Consider the following 10221-nt stretch of genomic DNA (forward strand, 5'->3'; position numbering starts at 1 on the left):
CTATAGTGCTACACGCATACCCATGTTATAGCAGCACAATTCATAATAGCTATAAACTCTAGAACCATGCTATATGTCCGTCAATAGATAAATGCATAAAGAAAACATGGTTTGTATACACAGTGGAGTTTTATTCAGCTGTAAATGGTGAAGGCGATCCCCCACTCACTGTCTTGACAGGGTCACAGTGAGAAAAAGTGCTGGCAAAGCAGCTCTCCCACTGTCTTGACAGGGTCACAGTGAGGATGAATGCTGGCAAAGCCGCGCTGGTTGGTGGGAAACCGAAACCATGAGACCCTTTTTTTTTTTTTTAATGTAACTGGGACTTTTCATTTTCATGCTTATGTTCCTGACAGGAGGCATGAGCATGTTAAATGCCAAACAAATTAAATTTCAGATGGCTGAAAAATAACAGGTAGTTCATGCCTTGGAGGCTGTTCTACTACCCCTCAGCATATCAAGGACAAAGTAGAAGGCTGTTCTTCTATCTCAGTACATTGAGGACAAACCTGATAATGGACAACAATCATCCTCTGAAAGGTCATGAGAATTTTAGGCATCACATTGATTATATCATCTAGAACCCAAGCCCATATTTCCGGCCTCTTAGAAAACCTAATCATTATGCTTATTTTACAAAGCTCACCACATGTAGTCTCATTTTTGATTAAGGAAAGTTATATTATACACTTAGGAAAGTTAAAACATATAAAGATATATTCTTCTCTTTTTATAAACCCTTTTTTACTTTACATAAGGATTCATGATGAGCACAGTTAATATTGGTGGAAAGTGGATTGATGTTTAGAACTTATTTTCTATTGAGAAAGATTATAAAGATGTGAGAACTAGTGCACCTTGACTGAGAAACAAAGAAACTCTTTGAGAAAGCAGCTCAACCAGTTTTATGAGAATAAATTTAGGAATTAATTAAAATAGCTTTATAAGACACAGTTTTAGAATAATGTTAGAAATATTATTTTATTTCGATTCTTAAGTTTAGAAACTCTTAAGTTTTTAGTTGTATGGGTTTCTGATATGTTTTAAGAATGATTTATAAACTTTAGGATGTTTTAAGTATAAGATTTAAGGGGACTTCTTTAGATGGGAATTTTAGATAAAGTACAAGTGTACTTTAAACTTAAAGGTTAATGATTGGTTAGGAGACTTAGAGTCTGGTTGCGTAGTTCGGCATTAGTTAATAAGAAAATAGCATATCTTGGGGAAAATAGTAAATCTTGGGAAAATATGAAAAATGTAAATTAGTGACGTATTTTATTAACGATTCTGTACTTTTAATAATTAAATAACTAAAGGTCATATCCTGGAAAAATGTAAATTAATGTTACATTTTTTTTTGCACTCCCAATCATGGATAAGGAAATATCATGTCTTGGCAAAGTTTTAAATTATATAATCAATGACGTATTCTGAATCTATAATGATGAGAAAAATTGCAATAAAAGATGACCCAGAGAAAGCTGCATTAGAGCTCTCTCTCTGGAGATTGCTCCAATGGAACGACTCCTGTCTCATCTTTTTGCCGATGCCACTCATCCTTCAGGACTCCCTGGACCCCGCTAGGGCAGGGCCCCGGCACATAAAGAAAAATAAAATTATGTCATTTGCAGGAAAATAGATGGAACTAAATATCATCATGTAGAGCCAAATAAGGTGAAGGGGTCGTATGTTCTCTCTCATATGTGGAAGCAAAAGAGGAAAAAGGAAAAGAAGGGAGAGAATCTCATGAAAATCGGGAGATCAGTAGAACAGAGGAAGGTAACAAGAGAGTAGGAGGCGGGGAGGCAGGAGAAAGTGTTGGGGAGTCATATTAGCCAAATTATATTGTTATAATCTGTGCATAACAAATATGTAACAACAAATCCCACCATTATGTACAATTATAATGCACCGATAAAAAGAACTGGGAGAAAAATAAGGTGACCTCAGGACAAGACCCCAAGATATCAATCATATCAAGTCGGCTGATTATACCATTCCCCTCTGCCCAGAGGCCACCTCTTCGCCCCGATATAACAGCCCCAGTATTGCTGCAGAGATAGAAGTGTAGAACAGTACAGCAGTTCTGAAGGCTCAAAGCCTATGGTTGCTTCAAATCCCTCCCCTTCAACGCTTTTAAGAGACTCGTCAAGAACTGAGGGAAAACTCTTGTTAACTTTTCGCCAGATTAGAGCCTTGGGTCGTCCATAAAAATGATCCAAAAGAACCTGAGGGACCTGACCAAGGAATCTAAGCATTCCCCGCGAGCTACAAACCCCCAAATCAGTCCACAATCAGGGAAAAAAGTATAACGAGATAAATCACCTCGGATATCCACCGCCGCCATACTAGCAAAAGCACTCTAACGCTCCTTCCGGCGCAGAGTAAACGTAAGAACTATTACGACAAAATATGAGGGTTAAATATTTTACGGATGGTAAGGAGGGACATAAGACTAGGGGCGCGAAGCCGAGAAGAGAGGCCAAAGCAGAGACTAGGCCAGGAGATAGGCGGGGTTGGAAGGTGGGAACCGGGCTGGGAGGGAGGGGGCGTGGCTCAGTGGTGGTAGCTGCAAGCCGAGAGCAAGGGGCGGTAGAAGGTTAGGAGCCGGCGGTCCGAGCGGACGCGGAACTGAGGGGCGGGGCTGGGAGCCGGGAGCTGGCCAGGTAAAGGGCGCCTAAAGGCTGGCAGGCAGCTGCAGCGACAAACTGGAAGGTGAGGGCAAGGCCAAAGGTAGGAGACCAAGAAGCGGGGACTGACTACTGGAAAAATAATTGGGAGACTTACATGGAAAAAGGTTGAAGCGGGGCCAGCCCCAGGTTCATCAGCGAGGAATTCGAAAATTTACTCTTGATCTCCCATGACTGTCAAAAAGATAAATTCTGATGCTGCAGAGTTAGAAGTGGGAACCACTCTAGTTTCAAAAGCTCCTGACATGTATCCAATGAGCTATTAGATTTAAGAGCTACTGGACGTTCTCTTTTTAACCATGCTCCAAATATGGGTCTGGTACTGGATTTAGGATTTGAGAGTCGTCGGCTTTTATGTGACTAAACTCCCTAAACCAATCTGAGACCAAAACCTCAGGGCCGGAAGTCAACCATTAAGATTAAGAAGGAATACCCAGAGCAATGGTACAATGCCTGTGTTTCAAGTTTCCTGAAACGGGTCGCAAGATTTCAGACAGGGAAATATTCAGTGGTATGAGGAAAGCCTCCGAAAAGACTCAAGCTCCAGTGTGGCTCTGTGAAAGCAAAATGATGGAGATGCAAAAGGCACAGAGACTGAGAAGAGGATCCCAAAATCTGAAGGAGGGATCTGGGATGAGTGCCTATATCTTCTAAACAGGGATTATGAAAGATCCTTCATAACCCAAGGAGAGGCCCATGAATTTAATTAGGATTTTCTACCTAATAGATGGGGAATTCAATTTTTAAAAAATATTTTTTTATATTTCTCGAAACACATTTATTCAGAAACTATGCAGAGCCTTAATTTTCTACCAACTCACATTATAAACTCAAGATTCATTATGTTCTTGCTGTTACTGCTAAAATACTTTAAGTTTCAGTCAGTGAAAGATACTATATCTACAATATATTTTGCTTCAAATATCTACATATATCAAATATAACATGCATAGGTTATGGAAACAATGGTATTTAAATGAATGTCTCAATTTTATACAGACACAATGAGAGACATGTGGGACATATGCTAACATTTTTATCTAAAATATTCATCGTATACCACATTTTGGTTTTAGATTTGCAGGTTACAGGGAAATAAAATAAGAGCGACAAATCTGGAATGAAAAAAAAAAAGGGGGGGTGGATTCCATTCTCCATGAACCGAAGAGAAAAAAAATTTTTAAAAAATGTGGTATAATATTATTTGTTCATTCTAATTAAGTTTAATAGTAAAATATACAAAACATAATCACAGACAAAAATGCATAATTACTTGTTTTCTGAACTAGAAAAGGAAACATTGCTTTGTAATACAAACCTATGTGGAAAGAACATCCTCAGTAAAAATAAATCCTTACCAGAGATTACCTGAGGGCAGAAAGAAAAAGTAATAGAACTGGGCAGAAGTACACTAGTGGTCCCAGTTTTATCTTCAGTGTTTCCTTGGTTGATCTCAGTGATGCTTACATGGCTATACTATCAACTTTGCTTTTTATATTACTGAAAATTTAATCAATTTTAAGTAAAAGTACAAAATGTATTTTATTTAAGAAAAAGTACAAACATGAGCATATTTAATATGTATGTCAAATATTATTGTAATATTTTACATAATATATATCATGATAATTTATGTTCACTCCAAACCTTTGAACACTTCTTACTCATTTATCTTTCATCCTTTTAAATTTGTATCAAAAAAAATTTTTTTAACTAGAAGAAAATAGAAATAAATCTTAATCTAATTTTGGGTTAATGAAAGCTTTCTTTTTTAAAATTTTTTTTAATCCTAATTTGTTATATGTGACAGAAGAATGCATTACAATTCACATTACACATATAGAACACATTTTTTCATATCTCTAGTTGTATACAAAGTATATTCACACCAACCGTGTCTTCATACATATACTTAGGGAAATGATGTCCATTTTATTCCTCCATCTTTTTTATACCCCTTTCCCCCTTCCTTCCCCTCCCTCCCCTTTGCCCTATCTAGAGTTCACCTAATCTTCACATGCTTCCCCTCCCAACCCCATTATGAATCAGCCTCCTTATATCAGAGAAAACATTCATCAGTTAGGGATTGGCTAACTTCACTTAGCATTATATTCTCCAACTCCATCCATTAACCGCAAATGCCATGATTTTATTCTCTTTTAATGCTGAGTAATGTTCCATTGTATGTTAATACCAAAGTTTTCCTATCCATTTATCTACTGACAGGCATCTAGTTTGGTTCCACAGTTTAGCTGTTGTGAATTGTGCGGCAGTAAACAATGATGTGGCTGTGTCCCTGTAGTATGCTGTTTTTAAGTCCTTTGGATATAGACCAAGGAGTTACCACTGGGTCAAATGGTGATGCCATTCCAAATTTTCCAAGGAATCTCTATATGCTTTCCAGATTGGCTGCACCATTCTGCAGTCCCATCCGCAATGTGTGAATGTGCCTTTTCCCTCACATCCTCACCAACATTTATTGTTTGTATTCTTAAGAGCTGCCATTCTTACTGAAGTGAGATGAAATCTTACAGTAGTTTTGACTTGCATTTCTCTAATAGCTAGAGATGTCAAACATTTTTTTCATATATATGTTAATTGATTGTAATATCACCTTCTGAGAAGTGTCTGTTCAGTTCCTTGGCCCATTTGTTGATTGAGTTATTTGTTTTTTTGGTGTTTAGCTTTTTGAGTTCTTTATATACCCTAGAAATTAGTGCTCTATCTGATGTGCAAGTGGTAAAATTTGCTCCCAAGATGTAGGCTCTCTATTCACCTCATTGATTGTTTCTTTCACTGAGAAGAAACTTTTTAGTTTGAATCCATCCTGTTTATTAATTCTTGCTTTTTAATTCTTGCACATAGGAGTCTTATTAAGGAAATAGGGACCTAATCTGACATGATGGAGATTGGGGCCTACTTTTTCTTCTATTAGACACAGGGTCTCTATTTCTAGGTCCTGGATCCACTTTGAACTGAGTTTTGTACATGGTGAGAGATAGGGGTTTAATTTCATTTTGTTGCATACAGATGTCCAGTTCTCCCAGCACCATTTGTTGAAGGGCCTATCTTTTCTCCAATGTATGTTTTTGGCACCTTTGTCTAATATAAGATAATTGTAATTATGTGGGTTTGTCTCTGTGACCTCTATTCTGTACCATTGGTCTACGAGTCTATGTTGCTGCAATACCATGCTGTTTTTGTTACTATTCCTCTGTAATATAGTTAAGGTCTAGTATACTGATGCCACCTGCTTGATTCTTCTTGCTAAGGATTGCTTTGGCTATTCCATGTCTTTTATTTTTCCGGATGAATTTCATGATGGCTTTTTCTATTTCTATGAGGAATGTCATTGGAATTTTAATTGGACTTGCATTAAATATGTATAGTGCTTTTGGTAGTATGGTCATTTTGATAATATTAATTCTGCCTATCCCAGAACAAAGGAGATCTTTCTATCTTCTAAGGTCTTCTTTAACTTCTTTCTTTAGTGTTCTGTAGTTTTTATTGTAGAAGTCTTTCACCGCTTTCATTAGATTGATTTCCAAGCATTTTTTTTTGAGGCTGTTGTAAGTGGGGGTAGTTTTCCTTGTTTCCCTGTCAGAGGATTTGTTACTGATATATAGAAATGCCTTTAATTTATGGGAGTTGATTTTGTATCTTGCTACCTTGCTGATTTCATTTATTAGTTCTAGAAGTTTTCTGATGGAATTTTTTGGGTCTTCTAGGTATGGATTCATATCATTGGCAAATAGTGGTAATTTGAGTTCCTCTTTTCCTATCTGTATCCCTTTAATTTCTCTCATCTGTCGAATTGCTCTGGCCAGTGTTTCAAGAACTATGTTAAATAGAAGTGGTGAAAGAGGTCATCCCTGTTTTATTCCAGTTTTAAGAAAGGAATGCTTTCAGTTTTTCTCTGTTTAGAATGATGTAAGCCTGGGGCTTAGCATGGATAGCTTTTACAATGTTGCGATATGTTCTTGTCTTTCCTAGTTTTTCTAGCATTTTGTACATGAAGGGTGCTGTATTTTTTCCAATGCTTTTTCTTGTCTATTGAGATGATCATATGGTTCTTATCTGTAAGTCTATTGATGTGATGAATTACATTTATCGATTTCCTTACGTTGAACTAACCTTGCATCCCTGGAATGAACCCCAGTTGATCATGGTGCACTATTTTTTGATATATTTTGGTATTTGATTTGCAAGAATTTTATTGAGAATTTTTGCATCTGTGTTCATTAGAGATATTCATCTGATGATTTATTTCTTTGATGTGTCTTTGCTTGGTTTGGGAATCAGGGTGACATTGGCCTCATAGGATGAGTTTGGAAGTGCTCCCTCATTTTCTATTTCCTGAAATAAATTGAAGAGTATTGGTATTATTTCTTCTTTAGAGGTCTTTTAGAACTCGCACTCAGCTGTGTATCCATCTGGTCCTGTGCTTTTATTAGTTGGTCAGCTTTGATGGTGTCTTCTATTCTGTCACTTGAAATTGATGTGTTTAAATTGTGTATATCATCCTGATTCAATTTGGGCAAATCATATGACTCTAGAAATTTGTCAATGCCTTTGATATTTTCTATTTTATTGGAGTACAAGTTTTCAAAATAATTTCTAATTATCTTCTGTATTTCTGTAGTGTATGTCATGATATTTCCTTTTTCATCATGGATGTTAGTAATTTGAGTTTTCTCTCTCCTTCCCTTTGTTAGCATAGCTAAGGGTCTGTCAATTTTATTTATTTATTCAAAGAACCAACTTTTTGTTCTGTCAATTTTTTTAATTATTTCAATTTCATTTATTTCAATTTTAATTTTAATTATTTCCTGTCTTCCACTGCTTTTGTTAATTATTCTTCTTTTTCTAGGACTTTGAGATGTAATGTTAAGTCGTTTATTTGTTGGCTTTTTCTTCTTTTAAGGAAGGAACTCCATGCAATGAACTTTCCTCTTAGAACTGCCTTCATAATGTTCTGGAGATTTTAATACATTTTATCTGTGTTCTCATTCACCTCTAAGAATCTTTTAATCTCCTCTTTGATGTCTTTTGCAACCCATTGTTCATTCATTAGAATATTATTTAGTCTCCGGGTGTTGGAGTAGCTTTTATTTTTTATTTTATCATTGATTTCTAATTTCATTCCCTTATAATCTGGTAGAATCCAGGGTAATATCTCTATTTTTTTTGTTTTTGCTAAGAGTAGATTTGTGGCATAATATATGGTCTATTATAGAGAAGGATCCATGTGCTACTGAGAAGAAAGTGTATTAGTTCATTGAATGATGAAATATTCTGTATATGTCAGTTAAGTCTAAGTTGTTGATTGTATTATTGAGATCCATAGTTTCTTTGTTCAGCTTTTGTTTGGACAATCTATCCAGTGGTGAAAGAGATGTGTTAAAGTCACCCAGAATTGTTGTGTTGTGGTCTATTTGATTCTTGAACCTGAGAAGAGTATGTTTGGTGAATGTAGATGCTCCATTGTTTGGGGCATAGAAGTTTATTATTGTTATGTCTTGTTGATGAATTGTTCCCTTAAGCAGTATGAAATATCTTTCTTTATCATTTTTGATTAACTTTGGCTTGAAGTCTACTTTGATATGAGGATGGAAACCCCTGCTTGCTTCTGCACTCCATATGAGTGGTATGAGTTTTTCTCAATCTTTCACCTTCATATTGTTGGGTCTTTTTTTTTTAATCAAATTTGCCAGTCTATGTATTTTGATTGGTGAGTTTAGGCCATTAACATTCAGGGTTATTATTGAGACAGATTTGTATTTCCATCCATTTTTTTTATTTTTGGAATTTAACATGATTTGGTTTGTCCTTTGATTCATTTAATTTTCCTTCAGTGTAAAACCCCCTTTGCTAATTTTATTGTTGTTTTTCAATTCCTCTTCATGGAATATTTTGCTGAGGATATTCTGTAGTGCAGGCTTTTGAGTTGTAAAATCTTTTAACTTCTATTTATCATGGAAGGTTTTAATTTCATCATCAAATCTAAAGCTTAATTTTTCTAGATATAAGATTCTTGGTTGGCATCCATTTTCTTTCAGAGCTTGATATATGTTGTTCCAGGATCTTCTAGCTTTTAGGGTCTGGATTGAAAAATCTGAACATACTCTAATCAGTTTCTCACATATGTAATCTGATTCCTTTCTCTTGTGGCTTTTAATATTCTCTCCTTATTCTGTATGTTAGGCATTTTCATTATAATGTGCCTGGGTGTGGTTCTGTTGTGATTTTGTACATTTGGTGTCCTGTAAGCTTCTTGAATTTGGTTTTCCAATTCATTCTTCATGTTTGGAAATTTTTCTGATATTATTTCACTGAATAGATTGCTCATTCCTTTTGTTTGGAAATCTATTCCTTCTTCTATCCCAATAACTCTTAAATTTGGTCTTTTTATACTATCCCATATTTTTTGTATGTTCTGTTCATGGGTTTCTTACCATTTTCATTGTGTGGTCGACATTATTTTCAAGATTATATATTGTGTCTTCATTGTCTGAGGTCCTGTCTTCCAAGCAGTCTAATTTGATGGTGATGCGTTCAATTGAACATTTAATTGGCTTTATTGTTTCTTTCATTTCAAGGATTTCTTTTTGTTTTTTTTAAAAAAAACCTTATCTCCCTATTGAAGTAATTTTTTGCTTCCTGTATTTGTTTATGTAGCTCTTTGTCAATATGATCTTTTGCTGCCTGTATTTACTCTCTTATATCGTCTTTTAATTTGCAGAACATTTTAATTCTGTACATCTTGAACTCCTTCTCTGTCATATCTTTGGCTATGCTGGCCATGGATTCTAATAATGTGATATCTTGATTTGTTTGGAGCATTTATTCCCTTGTCTTTCATATTGCTTGTGTGTCTTCCCTTCTAGCACTGTGGATCCTAGGCATACCAATTTTACCCTATAGGCTTATTGTGCCCCTGTAGGAATCTAATACCTCTCCTTTGAGGTGAAGGACAATGTTATCAGATCCCAATATAAACAATATACACCCTAAAAGAACAAATGTTTGCTAATAAGATGTTTACAGTTTGTTCACAATGTACAGAAATGGTGAATTCAATTATTATCTCATGGTAGACAAAGAACCAGGGTTGAGGAGTAGGATGATATGCTGAGGAGGTAGGAGGTGAGGACATAGATTTTTATACCTTAGGAAGTGTGAAAGAGAAATCTAAAGAGGAAGATTAGTAGCAGGAGAAAGGAGAGAAGTACTTTTGGGTAGACAAGTGAGTGAGAAGACAGTAGGGTACATAAAACAAACACATACATCAAGAAAAATTAAAATGTTAAAAATAGCAGAAATCAGTAGGAAAAAAGAAAAAGAAAAAAATTTAAAAAAATAAAAAAGAATGTACAACACAACATAATATACTATTCAGTCATCCCAGACCTCAGAATCCTAATTCATGCAAAGTATTTAGTTTTACCTATGTTGGGGATGTGAGGGTGGGAGAAATTAGAGGGAAAGGGAAAAAAAGAGAAAGAAAGAAAGAAAGAAATCTTCAAGGAAG

At 35.5% G+C, this 10221-nt stretch overlaps 1 protein-coding gene across 3 annotated transcripts in view; it reads right to left on the bottom strand.

Annotated features, from left to right (window-relative positions):
* The window catches only part of MED6 (mediator complex subunit 6), a 133416-nt gene extending 130977 nt beyond the window's left edge, over positions 1–2439 (bottom strand). For all 3 annotated transcript variants that reach the window (XM_081292239.1, XM_081292240.1, XM_081292238.1), the window contains exon 1: positions 2326–2439. In XM_081292239.1, the coding sequence (XP_081148365.1) occupies positions 2326–2347 (22 nt within the window). In that variant the 5' untranslated portion in view covers positions 2348–2439. The remainder of the gene's footprint in view (positions 1–2325) is intronic.
* Positions 2440–10221: the final 7782 nt, after the last annotated feature.

This window comes from Spermophilus citellus (genome assembly GCF_964194105.1).
Source record: "Spermophilus citellus genome assembly, chromosome: 4".
Taxonomy (NCBI): domain Eukaryota; kingdom Metazoa; phylum Chordata; class Mammalia; order Rodentia; family Sciuridae; genus Spermophilus; species Spermophilus citellus.